General features: G+C 49.5%; 10 protein-coding genes across 10 annotated transcripts; 3 read left to right on the top strand and 7 right to left on the bottom strand.

Moving 5' to 3' along the window:
• Positions 1-38: 38 nt before the first annotated feature.
• On the bottom strand, positions 39-1,819 carry ASPWEDRAFT_158805 (uncharacterized protein; the record flags this gene model as incomplete). The annotated part of the gene is made up of 4 exons (XM_040829755.1): positions 1,509-1,819; positions 1,420-1,459; positions 403-1,373; positions 39-354 (listed from the first exon to the last, which is right to left on the bottom strand). The coding sequence occupies exons 1-4, from the start codon at positions 1,805-1,807 to the stop codon at positions 39-41; spliced, it is 1,626 nt and encodes a 541-aa protein (XP_040686384.1). The 5' UTR covers positions 1,808-1,819.
• A 631-nt stretch (positions 1,820-2,450) lies between these two features.
• On the bottom strand, positions 2,451-3,595 carry ASPWEDRAFT_116085 (NAD(P)-dependent alcohol dehydrogenase; the record flags this gene model as incomplete). Its single annotated transcript, XM_040828632.1, has 4 exons — positions 2,451-2,598; positions 2,642-3,068; positions 3,119-3,382; positions 3,427-3,595. The coding sequence occupies 4 exons, from the start codon at positions 3,593-3,595 to the stop codon at positions 2,451-2,453; spliced, it is 1,008 nt and encodes a 335-aa protein (XP_040686385.1).
• Positions 3,596-4,128: 533 nt separating this feature from the next.
• ASPWEDRAFT_185195 (peroxisomal copper amine oxidase) lies at positions 4,129-6,326 on the bottom strand. Its single transcript, XM_040832070.1, has 2 exons — positions 6,194-6,326; positions 4,129-6,150 (listed from the first exon to the last, which is right to left on the bottom strand). The coding sequence occupies exons 1-2, from the start codon at positions 6,237-6,239 to the stop codon at positions 4,181-4,183; spliced, it is 2,016 nt and encodes a 671-aa protein (XP_040686386.1). The 5' UTR covers positions 6,240-6,326; the 3' UTR covers positions 4,129-4,180.
• Positions 6,327-6,544: 218 nt separating this feature from the next.
• ASPWEDRAFT_589679 (amidohydrolase) lies at positions 6,545-8,211 on the top strand. Its single transcript, XM_040838423.1, has one exon. It carries the CDS (start codon positions 6,591-6,593, stop codon positions 8,196-8,198), a length of 1,608 nt encoding a protein of 535 aa, XP_040686387.1. The 5' UTR covers positions 6,545-6,590; the 3' UTR covers positions 8,199-8,211.
• A 13-nt stretch (positions 8,212-8,224) lies between these two features.
• ASPWEDRAFT_174158 (uncharacterized protein) lies at positions 8,225-9,142 on the bottom strand (the record flags this gene model as incomplete). Its single annotated transcript, XM_040831183.1, has 4 exons — positions 8,225-8,661; positions 8,705-8,853; positions 8,901-9,040; positions 9,095-9,142. 4 exons carry the CDS (start codon positions 9,140-9,142, stop codon positions 8,225-8,227), a joined length of 774 nt encoding a protein of 257 aa, XP_040686388.1.
• Positions 9,143-9,643: 501 nt separating this feature from the next.
• On the bottom strand, positions 9,644-10,668 carry ASPWEDRAFT_52870 (uncharacterized protein; the record flags this gene model as incomplete). Its single annotated transcript, XM_040837793.1, has 3 exons — positions 9,644-9,806; positions 9,850-10,012; positions 10,059-10,668. 3 exons carry the CDS (start codon positions 10,666-10,668, stop codon positions 9,644-9,646), a joined length of 936 nt encoding a protein of 311 aa, XP_040686389.1.
• A 324-nt stretch (positions 10,669-10,992) lies between these two features.
• Positions 10,993-16,033, bottom strand: ASPWEDRAFT_174160 (uncharacterized protein; the record flags this gene model as incomplete). Its single annotated transcript, XM_040831184.1, has 5 exons — positions 10,993-11,782; positions 11,827-13,341; positions 13,403-13,436; positions 14,002-15,366; positions 15,421-16,033. The coding sequence occupies 5 exons, from the start codon at positions 16,031-16,033 to the stop codon at positions 10,993-10,995; spliced, it is 4,317 nt and encodes a 1,438-aa protein (XP_040686390.1).
• Positions 16,034-16,369: 336 nt separating this feature from the next.
• ASPWEDRAFT_174161 (uncharacterized protein) lies at positions 16,370-18,310 on the top strand (the record flags this gene model as incomplete). The annotated part of the gene is made up of 5 exons (XM_040831185.1): positions 16,370-16,423; positions 16,470-16,499; positions 16,545-16,636; positions 16,683-17,927; positions 17,974-18,310. The coding sequence occupies 5 exons, from the start codon at positions 16,370-16,372 to the stop codon at positions 18,308-18,310; spliced, it is 1,758 nt and encodes a 585-aa protein (XP_040686391.1).
• A 273-nt stretch (positions 18,311-18,583) lies between these two features.
• ASPWEDRAFT_52871 (amidohydrolase family protein) lies at positions 18,584-19,543 on the top strand (the record flags this gene model as incomplete). Its single annotated transcript, XM_040837794.1, has 1 exon — positions 18,584-19,543. The coding sequence occupies one exon, from the start codon at positions 18,584-18,586 to the stop codon at positions 19,541-19,543; it is 960 nt and encodes a 319-aa protein (XP_040686392.1).
• ASPWEDRAFT_589758 (uncharacterized protein) lies at positions 19,363-20,784 on the bottom strand. The gene has a single exon (XM_040838424.1). It carries the CDS (start codon positions 20,629-20,631, stop codon positions 19,594-19,596), a length of 1,038 nt encoding a protein of 345 aa, XP_040686393.1. The 5' UTR covers positions 20,632-20,784; the 3' UTR covers positions 19,363-19,593.
• Between the last annotated feature and the right edge of the window lie 155 nt (positions 20,785-20,939).

Consider the following 20,939-nt stretch of genomic DNA (forward strand, 5'->3'; position numbering starts at 1 on the left):
CGGCCGATATACAACACGACATGATACAACTCGTATATCTAATACAAAGACTCACACTCCCAACTCTCTGCATCATCTACATCCCCACCCTTGTACCTCGCCTGATTCGGATAATGGCAAATCGGACGCTGACGCAGCACATCCGTCGCTGTGGTTTCATTCTTCCACACCGTGGCGACAATATCATTTGGCGCTGTCCCGTTCTCCACCCACGCCATCATGGCAAGCACCACGTCGTGTTTGGCATCTTTATACCCCGGGACGCTGTAGGTGGATGTGTTGATGTTAGCCGGTTGATCCGGGCCGGCAATGTACCAGGGTGCGTTCATAGTTGCTGGGGTTCCGAAGCAGTGTCTATACTAGTATTAGGATGTGTATCTATAACAGAGGTAGGGGACGCACTCCATGCCAGGAATCAGGAACATGCGGTAAAAGTCATCCACCTCGATGCCCTGCGGTTTGACAGCGCTGGATGCCTGATCGTAGTAATAGATACTCGCGCCAGGAGAGACATAGCTGTCCGACAGTCCGTGGTAGTGGATGAATTTGCCTCCGCGGTTGTGGAATGCACTGATATTAAAGTCATCCGCAGTCGCATTGCCCGGGTTCAACGTATCAGCCAGCTCAACCGTGCTGAGGTCGAGATCCTGCCAGACAAAGTCATCGCCCAGACCCATCAGATCACGCGGATACCAATATTGCTGCGAAATGGTGTGGTTTTCACCGAGCCCAATGTTCCCGGATAACCAGCTCGACTCGCTGCCGAGGAAGAGATGGCTGTACACAAAGGTCTGGTTGACGTCCACCCAGTCATTGTGCAATTTATACAACGTGCCCATCTGTTCAGCAGTCACACACTCATCATTCGCACTCGTAGCATTGCAAGCCAGCACTTGCGGGTTAAACACACACCCCTCCGGGTTCGAAATGATACCATCAACCACCCCATCCTGCGGATCACACTGCCTCAGCACCTCCGCCGCAATGACATCAAACATCGCCCCAGGGATCGTATGCGAGCTATTAGCAGGAGCCTGATACGTCGTCTGCTTCAGATTCCACAGCTGCTGATGCGTCGTCCACCAGGCCGGCGCGCCCGCGATGATCCCATCATAGTCGTCCGGGTACAGCTGCATGTTCTTCATACTCTGCCGACCGCCGGTCGAGCAGCCGTAGAAATAGCTGTACTTCGGCCGCGACCCGTACCATCCTTCCATGAGGAGTTTGGCGAGAACGGTTGCCCCGTGCCAGGCGCGGTAGCCCCAGTCGATGACGGATTCGGGACGGCCTAATGCCCAGGTGCCCGCTGTGTCGATGCCTTGGTGGCCGAGGTTGCTGGAGACGGTGGCGAACCCGTAGTGGGTTGCGGTGCCCTATACATGTGAATAGGTGAATGCTATGAGATGTGTGGTGACATACCATATCAACCCAGTTAATCCCACCTCCAGCCGCAGCAGACCTATCCCGTTAGCCACTTCACCTCCCACACAAGAATAAAAGAAACATACAACATCCTCCCATTCCAGTCAAACGGAAAGATCACACCGACTAGATAACTCGAATTCCCCTCGGACGCAACATTCACCTGCACCGCACACGACTCGGGCAAGTCATTCGGATACTCAGAGGTCGACGTGTAGTTCTCCGGATTGAACGAGCCGCTGTGCGGGATGTATTGCGCCCATTGCACGTGTGCATGAGTACCGTTTGCATCGACGTATTTTTGGAATGTAGCTGCTGAGCAGTTGGTTGACGATGCTGCGTAGGCTAGGAGGGGGGCTGCTAGGAGGGTGGTGAGGAGGTTCATCTTGTATTGAATCTGGTGGTTGAGAAGTGATCGACAGGTACGGCTGGGTATTTATGTACTTTGGATCCATCATGATAAGAGGTTATTGTTTGGAGTATATGGCTATAATGACAGATCGCCAGGGGGAATACTCCTTGTAGAGATGCAAACCGAGTCCAGCGTGAGGCGTCGTCATTGGGAGATATGATATAGCTCTCGTCTGCAGTATGCACGACTCGGAATACACATTTCCGAGCCCAGAATTGCGATTGATGGAAAACAGTGTGTATAGAGTCCATGTCAAGATATGAGATACCTAAGGTTGGTGGAGACTAAACCTGTTTCGACAAAGGCCCACTCGGCTATACTCCTTCTGGACAGTGATTCTGGGAGAAGCAGGACAAGCTTTTTTTTGAGCTTGTTTCGAATAGAAGTGTGTATCAAATGACCAAAGACTGATAAATCCAGTTTGCAAATTGGTGAACGCCATGTATCTGGCAGTGTGAAACATCTACCGCGCCTTGCTTTATCTAAACCTTGACGGAAATCCAATAAATCGAGTCATTATTCGTGGTTGCATTCCACCTTGGTGGTGTCACATTGACCCTTGCGTCCTGCTAAATTCATTCCTGTCGATGTCCCTCACTTGTCACTAGTCCTCCAGCTAGTACTCCCAGCTAACAACACCACGGTACCGCATCTTTCCATCCTTCAGCCTGTTCACAGCTTCATTAACACCGTCAAGTGTCATGGGGAATGTCTCAACAATGCAAGAGATGTTATGCCGGGCTGCGAAGTCGAGCATTTGATTTCTGGACAGTTAGCCGCATTCCCTAATTCGGGTACAGTACATACTTCTGACATCGAGTGCAGATCAAACTACCAACAATACGATACCCGCCAAAAAGGACGGACAGGTTTGGGATCGCCAGATCCCCAGGACCAAGCGTCAATGGGTGAATGGTGGCCGTGGGAGCTAGGATGGCACAGAACAGGCCGAGGTCGAACGTGGTCGACGAGGTGATGATGAGTCGGTTGATGGGTTTGGTAATGTTCAGGTCTGCGTAGTCGGTTAAGCCTTTGGTCGCGTAGAACTCGCTGGCCCCGAGGCTTAAAGCCTCCTCTTTTTTGTCGGGGGAGGAAGAAAAGACAACAACATCGCAACCCATTTTGGAGGCGAATTCAATCGCCAGATGGCCTAGTCCGCCAATGCCCACGATGCCTACTCGCTCGAAGCTTTTGCATTGCTCGACGAGGGGCGCCCAGACGGTTGCACCGCCACCTGGAGATATCAGAAAGATATCATCCTTTACAATAGGGATGAATACTCACACATCAATGGCGCAGCCTCAGCCGACGAAAGACGGTCTGGAACATTGAACGTCCACCGCACCTTACGGATTACATGGCTGCAAAATGAACCATGAGCCTCCCATTCTGCTGACCCGTATACCTTGACCTCATGGCAGTACGTATCACGACCGGTGACGCACATCTCGCAGTCTCCGCAGGTGGAATAGATCGGTCCCCAACCGACACGGTCGCCGACGTTGAGTCGTGTGCAGGCTGAGCCAACTTGTTCGACGATTCCAATGCCTGCCGTTCAGCTTTATACTTAAATGGGGTAGATGGGTGCTCACCCTCATGGCCTAGGACGAGTGGTAACTTGAGCATGTGAAGATCGCTTCCACAGAGACCGCTGTGGGTGACTTGGATGAGAACTTCATCTGGTTTGACGTCGGGAAGGGTGTTTGTTTCCTGGATAATCTCCCCAGATGGAGATCCGCGAAATTGGATGGCTTGAACCATGGTGACTGTCGGTAGGATGAGTGTTATTGAGTGTTGTTGATAATGTCGAGGACGGCAATGGCCTGGGATTAAGTACCCATTCTCTGGACTGTTAGCATTAACTTCATCAGTTTGAGTTTCCACGACATGACCACTTATGCCTGCCTTGCTGATTCAATGTCATCGAGGTTGATGATACTGTACTACCTTTCTGACGTGTAGCTAGCTCCCTGCAAAAGTTTAAGCGTCTCAGCAACAGCCGAGTGAATCTATCTCTGAAGGCTGAGTCGGAAATAGATAGACGCATCCTGTCAATATGCACACATACGGGATTGGTCCGACTTGTAGAAACTCTGTCTTCGATGTGACGTCGAGAAGTAAGGTTGATTTAGTCGGGTTACTCAACATTCTTGATACAGAGCTTATATTCATTCACCAATCCATATTCCTATAGGTAGAGGTAGACATAAACATGGTAAACTTTATATCAGGGTGGCTGATAGGACTCCAGTGCATAATCGCAATTTACAAATTACTCAAATGACTTCTAAATTCAGCAAACACTGTATTTAAATATCAATATAACGGTAATATACAAACACACACCTACAACTTCGGATTCTTCTTCAAGTCCACCGCAAATGCATCACACGACGCCGCATCCCCCTGCGAAGGAGGCACCCACAGCCCAGGATTCTTCTGAAAGAAATGCGACGCTCGCAACATCACACTCACCGGCTCAGCAGGCATAATCGGGAAATCCTCCGTGCGCGGGAAATGCGTGAGTCCAAACTGGATATAGCACACGATATCCGTGTTGTCGATCGACTCGTTCCTCGCCGCCCAGTCCACGATGGTCGGGTTGTGCGGGTGATTTGTCCGTCCCTCGGACTGGCACACATAGGCGCCAGCCGGGAAGAGTTCGTGATCGCGGTATGGAAGCACCCAGAGTGAGTGGCGGGCGAATCCGGCGCGGTTGTAGACGGTGCTTCCTGGTTTGGCCATGAGGGGGGGGCAGTTGTTGTTGAGGATTTTGTAGGCGAGGGGCTTGTGGGATGCTGGATTGAGGCGGTTGGGATTGGTGATGTCCCAGCTGCGACTGGTTTCGTGGCAGTAGTTGACGGCGCCTTGGGAGGAGGTCAGGAGGGGAGTTTTCTTCGCGTAGAAGGCGTTGCCGTAGGGGTTGGCGTCTGAGCCGACTGGATCTTCAGCGGGGAGGGCATCGCTCTGCACGACGGTGTTGTTGGGGCCGTCGATTTCGGGATCCACGCGGAGCGAGAAGATGTGTTGGTGGTTGTGTGCGTCGAGGCCTTTGGCGACTTGGGTACCGAACGGAGCTGCCTGTTCGCTGGGATGGAGGCAGTATGTGTTGAGGATGCCGGTGAGTTTGATCTCGAGTTTGTAGGTCCCGTCCAGGGTGAAGGTGTGGTAGAAGGCGTATTCGTAGTTGGCGGCGGTGATGATCTGGGAGATGACGAGTTTGCGGTCTCGTGCTGAGATGACGTTGTTGTCGCGGAAGTCGGTGTGCTTGTATAGCAGGCCGTTGTCTTCTTCGTGGATGCAGACGGCGTTTTCAATCACTGTTGCTTCACCGGAGGAGGTGGGGAGAATGGCATCGAGATAGTGGATAGCCCCTTTGCAGTCACAGCCCAGTTTGAGAGAGTTTGTCATGAGTCCACTCCCGTATTCACCAACATCAAAGGCATGTTTCTTATGGTGAGGGCGCTGGGGATTGCCATATGGAACGACCATCTCGACCACACTGATGCGGTTAAACAGTTTGCGCTCTCGATTCTCATACGCATCATGGACTCTCACATCAGACAAGACAATACCCTCACGGTAGTTGAAGCCAATGTGCATTTTGAATCCGGCCCATTCCAGCTCATTCCCGTTCATGGCGAACGACACCCCAGCAGGTTGAGTGATGTTGATCGGTTTCAGTCGATCATGGCGATAAAAGTCGGTCATGAAGCCGGGGAGATAGTTGTGCTGGTCGAGGGGGGTGGAAGTTCGCTGTCCATTCACGCGACGGACGTCCACGCTGAGGATCTCTTCCGTCTCGGTATCGACGACGACGGTGAAGTCAAGAGGATGCGCATATTGATTGTCGTAGGTGGAGTGGCGATAATACGGCAGTCCCTGCTGGAGTCGTCGTTCGAATCCCCATCGTTCGTCGATCCCGATAGCCCAGGCATCAAAGTACACGCGAGACATGTCGGTGATGCCAATCTCCCGACACACTTGGATGACACGGGGATCGGATCTGGCGATGCGTTCGGTGACATCCAGGTCTTCGAGCGTCAACGTCGGGAAGACATCCTTCACGTCCTTCCATGATTCAACCTTTCGCGAGGTAAGATTGACAATGACTTCAGCGACATTCGGCGTTCCTTGTTGCAAGACGATAGAGAAAGCACGACGATCCGGACGGGGACCGGAGTTGTTGCGGAAAGCAGCATAGTCGGCTTTCGTGGGCTCGTGCAGGGTGATGCAGTTGAATTTGAGGGGCTTCGAGTTGACATATTCACGGATGAGAGATGTGGCGATGGGGATTTCCTCGATGGAGAGGGGATCTGTTCATCAGCAGGTATCATAATGGAGTGATATCGGACATACCCAGAGGATGAGTGACTGTAGACACCTTAGCACAGCAGGAAGACATGTTGTGATGTGATGTTGATGTTGAAGATAGAAGAAGCGCATAGGCCGATATTTATATCTCCATCGGCAGGACATTCTCTTTCAGAAGGCTCTAATTCCATCAACATTTTAGCATCATCAATCTGAATACCTATCAACGATCAGCCAATCATATCTATCTGGTACAGTGGGTCAATCATGATAACACATGACCCACCCTTATCCAGCCAATGGCGTCACTTTGCGCCCTAGTGCGGGGGCCCCGTGATCATCTGATATGCTACTTAATCCATTCCCAAGAGGAAGTTTCTGGAGATAACCTCAATGATCTGGGTTTGAGGCTCGAGTATTCGGATATACCTTCTTCATAGACATGACGACCGTTTTTACAAACGGGCGCGTCTATGCCCCCACCAACGGCGACGAGTTTGTCTCTGCTTTCGTCGTTACCGACGAGTACATCACCCATGTTGGACAAAGTGACGATGATGAAGTCAGACATGCCGTGTCCAACGGTGGCAACGTGGTGGATCTAGATGGGACGATTGTGGTCCCGGGTTTTATCGATGCGCATGTTCATCTGCTTCAATTTGGGTTGGCGTTGCGCAAGTTGAATGTCCAGTCGTGTCAATCGTTGCAGTCGATTCGGGATGCTATTGCACAGTATGCCAAAGATAATCCACAGCTGAGTCGCATTTTATGTCGTGGTTGGATACCGACTCTTGGGGAGCAGCCACTGGCTATACATCTCGACGACCTGGACGAACAGAACCGTCCCATCTTCATCGAAGCAGGTGACTTTCACTCTTCTTGGTTGAATACATCTGCTCTCGACGAGCTGGATCTAGATAATCGACAGATCCCCTCTGGAGGAACAGTACATCGCGATGAAAATGGAAGACCATCCGGCCTACTCAGCGAAGAAGCATCGCTACTCATATCCTCCCCCTTCATCGTCCAAGTGGCTCCTATCAATGAGAAGATGCTCGCCATCCACGAAGCCGTCACAGCATACATTTCCACCGGCGTCACAGGCGTCGTGGATATGGCCATGGACGAATCAACCTGGGATGCACTATGCCACTATCGCCAAGAATACGGCTTCCCGTTCCACATCGCCATGCACTGGCTGATTCCACATTCAGAAGATAAGAAAAAGAACTTCACACACGTCAACCGGGCAATCGAGCTCCAGGAACAGGGCTACCATCCATCCACTTCTCCAGATTTCTGTATAGCCGGTATCAAAATCCTCAGCGATGGCGTTATCGACACCTGCACCGCTGCTCTGAAACAGCCATACACCAACGAAACACGCCTCGTCCCAACGATCTGGTCAGCCAACGCCCTCAACGAGGTAGTGGAATACGCCGACTCTGTGGGCGTACAAGTCGCCATCCACGCCATCGGCGATCAAGCCGTGCATCAAGCCATCAACGCCGTAGAAGCAGGTGGTACGCCCGGTCGACGACACCGGATTGAACATCTCGAACTCACCAGTCCAGAGGACGCAAAGCGATTAGGTGAATTGGGCATCACGGCTTCTGTTCAACCAGTCCACTCAGATCCTGTCTGGTCGACGAAATGGCCGGATATCATCGGCGAAGACAGACATAAACGAACATTTGCGTATAAAGATTTCCTAGACGGCGGTGCTCGTCTTGCGTTTGGGACAGATGTACCGACTGCTCCTCACTTGACGTTACCGAATATGTATATTTCCATGACGCGACGGTCTGCGTTTGATCCATCCAGTCCGTTGATGAATAACCCGCATTTCGCGTTGCCGTTGGCTGCCGCTGTTACTGCCGCCACATCCGGGGCTGCCGAGGCACGGTTTGCCGAAAAGTGGACGGGAAGCTTGAAAAGGGGCTTAAGAGCTGATTTTGTATTGTTAGATATGGAGTGGAACAAGGAGGATTTCATCAAAGGAAAGGTATTAGAGACATGGTCGAGGGGGAAGATGGTATACAAGGTTTAGAATAGCGATTGAATAAAGCATTGATATTAACTAAACTCGGACGGCTTTTTAATGAACCACTCTATCGTCTTTCTCAAACCATCCTCCATCTCGCTGCATTTCTTTCCTTCTCCATCCACGATGACATCCACCTTTGTCTGTCCTGTTACGTTGGCTACACTATCTGCCACCATTCCCGCTAACCCTTCTATAGATACCTTCACACTCTGTACATTAAACACCCCCTGCTCACAGGATCCATTCATAAGACCATACAGCTCAGCAGCAGCATCACCCACATACTGGAAACACTGCACAAGACCAGAATCACCAGAGAGACTAATCGACCTCCCCAGCAATGCGGCAGTAATGAAACTAGTCATCAGCGCATTGTCTGCTACAGTCATACGTGGTCCGTACGTGTTTGTCAGACCGACAACCAGGAACCCGTTTGGGTGGCATTGGATGGTATCCCATGATTCATCTGAAGGTCAGCATCGCACACTCAAGGCTAAAAGGCAACTCACCCATCGAACTAGCAAGTAAAACCCTCGCATGATGCCTTTTCGCAAACCGCATCAAGTACTCTACTTCCCTACCCGTCGTTGTACTCGACGGGAAATGATATATCTGATCGACAGCTGGAATATACGTCCATGCTGACTGCAGATTATGACTATAACAGTTAGTATCCATTTTCATATCAAGTGTAGACGGATATACCAAACAAGTTGAAATCGCGAATGCCCCGCCAAATGTCGGAGATTTTTCGGCAGACCTTTTTCGCTTGTGTCGACGCCCACAACGCGATGGCCTTGTTGGAGGAGATGATCGATGAGGTTGGAGGGGAGGAAGTTGGAGGCCTGGATATAATCATCAACATACTATATTTTATATCATAGGCAGGATAGCCATACCCCCGTCACGAGGATCTTTTTGCTCTGTGGGTTATATGAGGGGTTCATGGTGTACGGAATAGACTGTGGATGGTTGAGAAATATGGAGCAACGATAAGATGTTATTTTTATATTGTGAAGAGTTCGCTTGACTAGAGATAAATCCCTCATTCTGAAACTTCCTTTCAGGTTACACAAAATGCGGGTGGATGTGATATGTCACTTTCGTCACATATCTCGAGTAGCCCCTCATTTCAACCATCTACATCTACTGCTATAGGAGTTGATATCCCTTTTCTAGCCTTAATTTTCTTCAATTGAGATATTCTTAATAAATTCTTTGACAAACAATAGCATTCTCCTTTCGTTAAACACAATTGTATCGCAATTTAATAGCCAAATGTTATCAGTCCATGTGGATACATCTTGACCGCTTCTTCAGCTCGGATGCCGATCAATGAAGTTATTGAGTCTAGAACACCACACAGCCTAGTTTATGCATAGTCTTCTTGCTATAGAGTTCTCCATTTCTAGTCAATTCAATTGACCGCTATATATCCATTGCACTAATCATCCACTCAATCCCGCATTCTGATAAGCATCAGCCAACTCCTCCATGCCATGTTCCAGCATAAACTGTTTAAAGCTAACTGGCTTCACATGAGGATACTTGACGTTATCCAAATCCGCTTTCAGATAGGTCTGTCCATTGATGCAGTAGTATTGGTAGAACCTGTCTTGTTAGCAGTGTCAGATAGACTGGATGGGGAACCCACATGGCGAGATAAGCATAGATATTGCCAGGATCCTTCTTAAAGATGCCCTGCATGGTATTGTATAGATCGTTCTTTGAACCCAAGCGCTCAAGCTGAGGTTTTCGTCCGTACACCTCTTCAAAGTCATCGGCTATCTGACGAATACTTCTCCTATCACCCAGGACTATCATCGTCAGCCATATCCAGCACATAAAAGGTGAGAAACATACAATGCTGCAATCCGACTGCATTCTCATCCACCGCAACAGAGGCAACATATTCCGCTGCAGTCTCATAAGTAGTCGATTCCCACACTTCATCGCCGTCACCCCAATATCTCAACTTGAGTTCCTTCTCATCCCAGACTCCAAAATATCCACTCCAGAATGTTTCCATGAATGCGCCGATGAGAACATGCACACCAGCCACGTTATCTTTCGTGTCCAAGTATGCCTTGACAGCTTTCATGGGATCCTTGGCGGGATGATCTCCGTAGTTGAGTTTGGTAAAGTCAACGCAGTAATCACTCGCGATGTACCGGGGTACATTCTCAAGTGCGCACGCGTCGATGAGCAGTTTCTGCCCATTTTCCATGAGATTGTTATCGCCGAGGTAGCAGCAGATGACGACGGAGCAGGTTCGGACAAAGGTGCGGAGGGCGTCGAGGTCATCTGAGTTCCCTTGGATGGTGGTTACCCTTGGTGAAGAGCGTAGTGATTCTGGTAGTTTGGAGGGATTGCGGCAGAAGCCTCTGATGGTAGTGTTAGGATTGTTGAGGAGGTTTTTGACGATGAGGCTGGCGAATTTGCCGGTTATACCGGCGATGCCGACGGTGACCATTTTGATAGAATAGAGTTGTTGTGGAATGAAAGAAGCTTTATAGAACTCTGATGAATGCAAGTACCAGTCGGATGAACAGCGCCTTTTATAGATCCATTTGAGCATGATGAAGCATGATTATAGATCGATATTAACGTCATCAAAACGAGATATATGGTATGTCCAATCAGATCACTGGTAGAGAGTACTCCGGACCCAGTCCATGTCAAGCCGTCCAATCATGATGTACTTCTGATTTATAACTCGGAGCAGTATAAACCGTGTGCGATTGGTCAGTCTTTGAAGAATTAATAGGCTTGATTATATAGGTATCGATTAATAGTGTCATGCATAAAATGTTTCCCTCGATGGCCGCAAAACCTGCCTTGCGCTGAAGCCACAATGGAAAGTATTCGCTTCAATCTCCATCTCATCTGGCATAGGCATGGTCTCCCCCCACATGACCTCCTTCAAAGCCACCGTTTCCCTATCCTCACCGGGCGGAGTATGACATGCTGCACTGATAGCAGCGCTGCAACTCCCCGCCGCTGGCATTATAGATTTGAACCTCCTGCAACACGCCGGAACGAAGAGTGCCAAAACCATCAGAATACCCACAAGCAACGCTATAAAGATTGCAATTGGCGAATAGCCCAACGTGCTGGTGATGTTCTCGTCGGACCGGTGCTGGTTCAAATCGTATGGGACGACCTTGACGTAGAAGAGGCTCTGGGAGATCAACCAGTGCAGTGCAGCGTATGTAATCAGGAGCGGGATGCCATACTGATATGGTATACTCAGCCAATAGGTTGATCGTTGAGAACTTCCTTTTTTCGGCCATGAGACACGAAGAGGCTTCCTTTCTACCCCATACGAGCTGTATTCTGCCGCAGCTAGCATAGAGGTCACCACGCTGTTGTAGAAGTAGTAGCTGATGGTCACGATGAACTGTGGTGTGTTGGCAAGAACCACGTAGTTGATGATGGGTAAATTCTTGTAGCCCTCAACAAGGATGTTGACGTTTTCTGTGCCGAATCCCAGATTCCACCAGAACTTGACTGATGCAGTACCGACTGAGATACCACGGGAGGCCTCCCAGAGCATATAGCCCCCGGCAATAATACAAACACCACATCTGGAGGATTAGTTTCCGAAGTTTTCCTGATGGATATTACTTACAACGTGAGTGTCACGATCCCGCGTGTCGGGCTTACGGCTCGCACCCAGCGCTCTCTCCCTGGCAATCGTCTTGTGCGGGTGCGAGTCCTTGATTTCCACCCCCCGCGTACATTGGAGTTGTCCATCCAGCATCGTCCCACCGTTGTATCATCAGGCTTGGCCAGGAAAGATGCTACCGCGTCACCAACTGTCAGTAGAGGCTGTGGCCTGTGTCGATCGAGTCTAGCAGCTAGAAACATGGCAGTGACCTTTACAGCTGCCGTAATAATGACTGCAATACAGATAGGGGGGTTGTAAAGCAGCTCGCAACGTTCTGGCGTTTTGATGACCAGACATTCATGAGGGTCGGAGTCACTAGAATACTTTAACCCGCACGACAAACTATCTTTGAATCCGGTAATGTTGTCATAGCCTGAATTCCTGTTGATGTAGTCGTTGATTTGCTGAATAGTCCGCGGTTGGTTGGTTTTCAGCCAATCGCTCATAAACATTGCATCCAGACATGTTGACATATCAAGGTCACAGTCTGGCTGCGAAAAGTTGTACGCTGAATACGCAACTGACGTATCACCATGGGAAGCCGTAAAGGTCCAGGAAACGTTAGAAAACGTGTCCCCAGTTATACCTCGCGAGTTGAGAGCGGCTCCACGGTCCTTTTTCCAGGGAACAGCGCCACTTCCAGCATCGAGAATGGCACGGTCTCCCCCCTGACTGACTGTAAGTTTGTTCGAGAGAAAGACGATGGTGCCTATCCCAGAAGAGAATTCGACATTTGTAAGATCGAGGCATTCTTGTCGATTGCGTTTCTCATATGACCCCCGTGAAAGATCAGAAGTGAACTCATCCCAGTTGAGTCCACCAACAGACCCAAAGCACCTCTTCAGCCCAGGAGTAGTAAGATTTCCCATATCGTGGGGGTCCATGTCGCCTGGTGCAAGAACAACGCGGTACTGATTTGTCGCCTGTGAACCAAACACCGCCGAGTTATACATCAAGTGAAATGGCGTCGCAGTAATCAAAAGGACAAACCACAATGCAACTCGATAGGGACCAACAACAGATAGGTTTCCTGCACTGGGGACTCCGATATCCAGCCATTTGCCGCGCGCATGACGACGGTCGATGTCCTCCCTGGTCGGTGCGGCTAGTGTCTGCATGCAGTAATTGCTGGCGGCGAGAATGGTGGTGCTCAGAATGTTGATGATCAAGTGGAGGGCGACATTCCATCGTTTAGACACCGAGCAGCTGCCGTCGTAGATGATTTCAGAGCTGGAAAGGCCATTGTTGAGAGGATTCTTCGCTGCTCGTGCTCCTGCAATGCTGACAAGAATGACGTTGATGATCAACACGCCGACTGATAGGTTTGCACACATATAGACACCCCTGATCCAGTGTGGCTCTTTTTCTGGCTTCTTGTCAGATCTGTGGCTTTGTGATTCATCGCCGTCGGTGCTTTCATGTTGACTGTCGTTCCCATCAATCAATATGCCCTCCTCGGTATTATTTTCGTAATCTCTGGACAAATAAAATAAAGTAAGAATGTGCCTTGGCTCAGCATCGTGTAGTGCCTTCTAACCTCTGGCTGATATTTCCCGCTTTATGCGCTTCCTCTGTGTTCTGTGAGAAGACATTTCGAACTCCCTTATATCCTAACCAGGAGAAGAATGGCGTCCCCCAATTCTGTGGCCGAAACTTAGGTCCCATTGAAGCAGCAGTCCAACGGCAATCATGAAAGATATGAAAGATATTTGCAAACGAGATGGGATTTCAAGATGGGGTTAACCCACATTTTCAGCAAGGCTGGGATTTGACAGTGCCCAGGCACGGAGTACAAGGCTGTGGAATCTTGGTGGTGATTGGGGGCCAAATGCTGCATGTTTACCCCGCATGGGTCTTCTTGAAATCTGCATGGCCAGTCAATCAAGGGTTCAGCCTCGCACAGCCTCACCCTGGTTCTCGTTGGCTTTCTTTCCACTTAATATTGTTCAAAGCAAGCAGTGGCAGGGCTATGTTGTCTTGGCCGGGATGCATAGCGGAGGAAATTACTCTTAGTCATTCAGTAGATACTCTATGGGTATTGTCCTCGTTTATTTATGCTCTCGCTTCTATGCTGATTAAACATAAAGTCTGATAACTAGTCTATAGCAGCAACCACCCTAACAATCATACAAATACCAAGTACAGACACCCCAATCATAACCCATGGCAGGCGATTCTCAATCCGTGGTGAATCAGAGCTCAAAGCCACGAGTAAAGCTGTCGGTAGGCCGATTGCAAAAAGAAGAATATAGTGGAGGTACGCCCAGTAGACATCCAAAATAATCAAAACATAGATCACCTGGGAGACACAAACCATCAACATGATGCTCAGCATCAAAGCCTTCGAACGGTGGTTTGAGAGAATGTTGGCCGTAACTGGCAAAGCGAATATACTGAACTGGTGGACCTTCTCGAACCTTTCTCCCAGAGAGCCGATTGTAGATAGCACCAACAGGTTCAGGACGATTATCGAAACAGTCATGCCGAGTAGCAGAAGCCAGAGGGCGATATGCACGCGCAGGTTTTGAAGACAGCGCGAACAGATGTACCGGTCAGAATGTGATGCAGCTCGACAAGCACCTCCTTGTAGCCATTTTGTCTGGAGATGCTTCTGAATGCTGGTGTTTGCATAAACACTAGAAAGGCCTTCAAGGGCGTCGTGATGCAGATCTTTGAACTTCTGGTCTTCCATTTTCTCGCATAGGGATATCACTTGCTGGTAGCACTTTTCCTGGTCGGCCATGTTTGATGACTTCGGGTGGTCGGCTCGAAGAGTGCTGCACATCTGTGCGAAGCCTGGGGAAGAGACGGATGGACTGGCTGTTTTGAAGACGTTTGCAAGTCTATAAAGCTCGTAGGCATGCGTATACTGGTCTTTCAGAACCACCTTCCCAGACAGCAAGAGATTCACCAGGTGATTCGCGTGAGGGAGCTGTCGCTGGCAGACTTCTTGTGCCATTGGGGGCCCACGGAGCCTTGATGCTTGTGAAGTGATACAATCCAACATGATGGCGCCATAATCTGGACCATCAAAAGGCATCAAAGAGCCTACCAGCCAGGCATGCACACTCCTATTCAAGGTATAGCCCATTGCGATATGCGATTCATCTGGAATCGGCCCCTCCTCGGCAAAGCCATATGCGCGGAGAACCCCCATTGCGTCGTAGAAATCTGTATGGCTGATTCTGTCTGCGACCTTTGCATCCTGCACAATATCAAACCACATGTCACGGTGATAAAGAGCAGCCCATAGGAATAAAAGAACAGAGGCTGTTGGGTTCTTCTCCTTGATGCTTCGGAGAGAAATCAGGAAGGTGGATGCGAGGGTTTTGTCACCGTATGAGTGCATCTGAGAGATATTCTGGGCATTCGACAGAGCCTCCCTATGCAGCTTCAAATAGTGATCGCAGCTGATGGGCACGTTGCGGAGGAATGCTCCTGCGGTTGCCAATGCAAGTGGCAGTCCATCCAACTCATTGATCAATTCGTGCAATTGAGGATCTGCTCTAATTAGTACAAGAGGTCAATCAAGGAATGATGAGCAGAGATTCTCACCACTAGTTAGAGCCGACCGTCCCGACCCCTGACATACGATTTGGGCATTGTGGTCCATATCCTCAAGTTTTAAAACATGAATAGCTTCACCCAGTTCCAGATCAGACGTTCTCGTGGTGATGATAACATGACCCTGTCGCACATCCGGAAGCCACGAGTCTATCGAAAACCCCGTGCTTGGTTCATAATTGTCGAATATAAGCAGCCATCGATCATTACCTGGGCCGTTCAACCACTTCTTCACCCAATGCACGACAGCAATAGTATCGAAATCCTCGGCCATCTTCTCCAATTCCGTGGACGGATGATCCAGCGAAACAAGCCTTGCCATATTGACGAAACTCCTCTCAAGTTCCGCTTCATTCGTGGCATCAAGCCAGAACACCGCTGAGTAGGATTCATGGTGGCGCATGGTGTGTGCTAATGCGAGCTGAGTCTTCCCCATTCCCTCGATGCCATGTAAAACGACAGTCCTTTTCGAGTCATTCTGAAGTCCCGTGTGAATCGCATTCAATTCGTCTTCTCGGCCCACAAAAAACGAGTGGTGCGGGAGGTTGTCTGAGTTGAATTCAACGGGAAAGCCCCCGTTGGGGATTTCATTTTTGTGTGGCATTGTGATGTCCAAATATAATCGACGCCTCTTGGGAGATGTGAACGGTTGAGGAGTTTTACAGAGTGATGTTGTTTGTTACTTGGGATTGGGAGGCTGTGCAAGGCTGGCATTGCTTATGGCCCCATGCTGAGTCATATCCTAAACTATATCTTATAAGGATGTGTGATATTCATAAGGAGTGGATTAAATAGTCGAATAATATAGTCTCCATATTTAAAGTAATTGTACTTAGGTACTGCTTCAACTGCAGCCTATATCATGTGGCAAACAAGCGGATGCTTATCTCATCTAACATCATAACTTCACCGATGATACGTGTTCATCAACCTCATCAAAATGCCAAAACAGTCTGATTTCGGTAGTTATGGCCGCAATTCGCATATTCCAGCTGTATGCACCCATCTGGATACAATTGAAGCAGATCTAACTAGTACAGTGCACAGAATGTCGAGCACGAAAAGCCAAGGTTGATCCTCCATAGCCTTCTGGAATACATTTCTAACAAACCCAGTGCTCGAAAGGAAATCCATGTGTGCAATGTAAAAGCCAGAATAAAACATGCATGTATCCAACAAAGCCGGTCAGGACGCCTTTAACGAGGCAGTAAGTATCACAGACTCTTCTAGTAAAGCGTTGGCTGATCATGCAGACATCTCACGGCCGTCGAGACACGGCTGCATATGCTGGAAACAGCTCTGGGGAAGCTATTCCCAAATGGAGAGATGGAGGCTATCACTCGGTCGTTACTTGAAGATGATATGGAACCTCAATCTAGGGTTTCTGGGTCATCTGAAGATATGCTTCAGGATATCATTGGAGATGATGCACGACTTCCATCGCTGGATGCATTGCTGCCGGCAGATGGAGGGATGAACCAGCTATCTATTCCAACAGGGTCTGTTGAAGATGAAAAGGTTCTGCTTGATTCATACTTTCAACACTACCACACTCTCAACCCATTCATCCACGAAGCTACATTCAAAGCAGAATACGCAAAGCAAATCCCAATCACACATCCAAACGCATGGCCAATTCTCACCAACACCATACTTGCCATCGGCGCATGGACACTACATCAGAGCAACACAGACAAGACATACTACTCGATCGCCAAACAGCATCTCCAACAGATCCCCATGTTCGAACAGGGCAATATCACCATGGTCCAGGCATTACTTCTGCTAAACGACTACGCCCACAAACAAGGAAGTCCAGACGAGAGCTGGCAGTATATGGGTACTGCACTGCGGATGGCGATTAGCTTGAATCTGCATTCTGAAGAGGCGAATTCTGGCTTCAGTTCTCTGGATCAGGAGATTCGACGGAGAGTCTGGTGGACTGTGTATTGTTTCGAGAGCTGTTCGACAAAGATATATGGGCGGCCACTGCTACTCCCTGAGGATAGGTTGATCACTGTCAGGCCGGTGTCGAATGTTATAGATGCCGATACACTTATCCCCACAGACAGTCCAACGATATATTCTGGCCTCATCCAGCAATCGAGTTACCACCGCATGGCAAACAATATCTACCGTCGTCTTCTCTCCAGTACAATCATCACAGGACAGGATATCCATGACCTCGAACAAACAATCAACAACTGGCATGATGAATCACCATTATGTATTCAACCTAACATCAACCCCGTACCAGATTGGTATACCATAGCCCGCAACCGACAAATGCTATGTGATAGAAGCCTACGACTTCTCATTCATCGACCATTACTCCTACAGTGGCTAGAAAAGCGACAGCTCAACATCACCGAACACGAATACGAGAACGAACGACATTGTCGAGTCCAGGGCCTCGACATCGCCCGTACAACCATCGACCTCATAACAAGCCTTATCATGAATGGAGAGTACTCACGACTCACCCTCTCCTTCACACTGTACGTCCCCCATACCTATACATCTATACACAATACTAATAAACAGATACGCCCTCTTCCACGCCCTCCTCGTCCCAGTTATCCACCTAAAAGCCTCCCCCTCCTCTCCCACCTCAATATCCTGTATCCAAGATATCGACAAGGTAAAACGCATCCTTCCCTACTTCCCCATCAAGGAGGATGCGCTATCGCTCTACTTTCTCGTTATGCTGAATCGGCTGTGTTCGATTGCTTCCCGTGCTGGCGATGAGAGGGGGCCGCTCAAACCGGGTGAGTTGCGGATGTCGTCGAATAATATCTTTGGGAATGAAGAGTTGGCAGTGCTGGAGAGGGAGATGAGGAGGAAGGATGAGGTGGACTTTTCGGAGTGGGTGGAGAAGTAGATAGATGTTTGAATATCTTCATTCCGGGATAGAGATTGATGACGTCATCTGTTCCTAGGATAAAAGGTATTTGCCCATCTAAGATTGTAGAAAATTAGGCATTAATAATAGTATCAAGCTAATAAGTGTGATAGACAAGCTTTCGCCCCCAAAGCGACGGCGGATTTATGCAGCTGGAGTTAACATAAAGCCGATCTTCTCCGTGTATCTCCCTATAAAACCAGTGCATCCACCTTTCAACCATCAAACAATATCATCCATACACACTACAAAATGATCCCCCTAATAACCCTCGAGGAACACTACTCCTCCCGGAAAATCACCCAATCAACCCCCGAGACAAGCGCTCTATACGCAACATTTCCACCCCACCTCAACGCCAAACTCGAAAATCTCGATGACGAGCGTGTGAACGATCTCGACAAAGGGAATGTAGCTGTGCAGGTTATATCCCACGGGCCAGGCGATTTCCCACCTCCCCTCTGTATAACAGCGAATGATGATCTCGCGACTGCTGTTTCGAAACATCCGACGAGGTTAGCTGGGTTCGCGATGTTGCCTATGGCTGAGCCGGTTGCTGCTGCGGAGGAGTTGGAAAGGTGTGTGAGACAGCTAGGGTTCGTGGGCGCGTTGGTGGAGAATCATCTCAACGGGCAATTTTACGATGATGAGCGGTTCTGGTGTGTTTTTGCGAAAGCGGAGGAGTTGGATGTGCCGATTTATATCCACCCCACGTTCGCAGCAGAGGACATGATGGAGCATTATAAAGGGAACTATCCCGACTCCGTTGCGATGGCGCTGAGTGCCTTTGGCTGGTCATGGCATACAGAGACAGGATTGCATATTCTGCGCCTCTTCGCGAGTGGCGTGTTTGATCGATTTCCGAAATTGAAAATCATCATCGGACATATGGGTGAGATGTTACCGTTTCAAATTGACCGGATCTATGCAGTTTCCGAGCGATGGGGGAAGAAGCGTGGGTTGAGGGAGGTGTGGAGGGAGAATATCTGGATTACGACGAGTGGGATGTTTTCGCTGGCGCCGTTGGCGTGTCTCTTGCAGACGACGAGCGTCGAGCATGTCCTGTATAGCGTCGACTATCCGTTTTCGACAAACGAGAGGGGATTGCAGTTTTTCAGGGAGATTGAGGAGAGTGGGCTGATTCAGGGGAGGGAGTTGGAGTTGTTTGCGTATAAGAATGCGGAGAATCTGCTTGGTCTTAAAGCAGAATGATATAGATATTGAATAGATATAAATGTACAATGCATTTTGATCATAATTCATCAGTCCATCGCATGCCCGATTCTGGCGACATCCCACCATCGCTGCCGTACTCGTGCTCGTTCTTCGGGCGTGACTTCGCCCGATTCTTCAGATCGTTCTTGGATGTCCATTCCTAGCATTTCGATCCGTTCTCTATCCCAGAACCAGATGCCCAGTTTTCGTAATGATAGAAAGGCAGTGACGTGCCTCTCGTCCTCGGTCTGCGGGTTGATATCCGTCCGCAGACTCCAGATATAATACGCCGATCCGCCTAGATTCGCCCAGGACGGAGGGCGCGATTTGAACAGATCTCGGCCTGAGTTGTCAGGCACGGGAGCCATGGTCCATTCTGCGTGGATGGGCAGTGATCGCGCAGATGGTAGAGGGATGATATCTGATGGAGCGGCGGATTCCGTCCCCATGGACGATATACAGCACGCCATGCAGAGGATTTCCTCTTCAATCCAGCAATACGACGACCCGACAGTCTCGTAATACTCGGATATTCGCGAAGGCTGCGCAGCATCAAATTTCACATGCAAGTCCCAGAAAAGCTGCAGATACCACAGCGCGCGATGCACGCGATACTCCTCCATCCACGACAGCGGCTCTTCAGGCGGATACGGCGCCGGCGTGGTTGGCTCCAGCCGCGTCTGGAGATGCTGTATTCGATTCAACAGCTTGCGCAGACACGCACAGGCCAGCTGCTGAATATTCGCCGCGACACTCACCATCTCTATCAACACGGGCGACGGCAGCTTCAACCCCGCCAATGCAATTCCGTCATTGGCGTTCATCCACGCAACAAACTCCTGCATCGTTCGCCCATCGCGCACATGGCCCCGGACCAGCGCGACCGAGCGAAACAGTCGATGCAGGTTAAACGAGGTGCCCGGGTACGCCCTCAGCACGTCCTCCAGCACGTAGCCGCCATGGTGGGCGAAGACACGCGCGGCGCGGTCAGAGGCTAGCAGCAGGCGGTGGAGGGCGAGAAAATCGGGGAGGGCGTGGAGGATCTTCAGGAGGATCTCCGTGGGGAGAAAGGAGAAGAGGTCCATTTCACGACATTATTGAGGCTCTTGGATGGATGGGGAAGGCGACCACGATTATCGTGGCGATTTGAATGGTTGTTGTCGTTGAGAGAAAAGATGCGAGAGTGGAGATGCGGGGTTTCCATTTTTAGCAGAGTTTTCTGTCATTCTAAAAGGCACTTATATCTTTTTATTATCATTTTATCTATTATCTATATTCTATATTTTTATAAAATATTATACAGAACTAACAATAACTAGCAACAGCCCATCTTCATGTACCACATCTTCCAAGGTAAATAAATCTCTGCTCCGTCTGCTCAATACTCCCCGCC

Source organism: Aspergillus wentii, assembly GCF_001890725.1.
Source record: "Aspergillus wentii DTO 134E9 unplaced genomic scaffold ASPWEscaffold_6, whole genome shotgun sequence".
NCBI classification, from domain to species: Eukaryota; Fungi; Ascomycota; class Eurotiomycetes; order Eurotiales; family Aspergillaceae; genus Aspergillus; species Aspergillus wentii.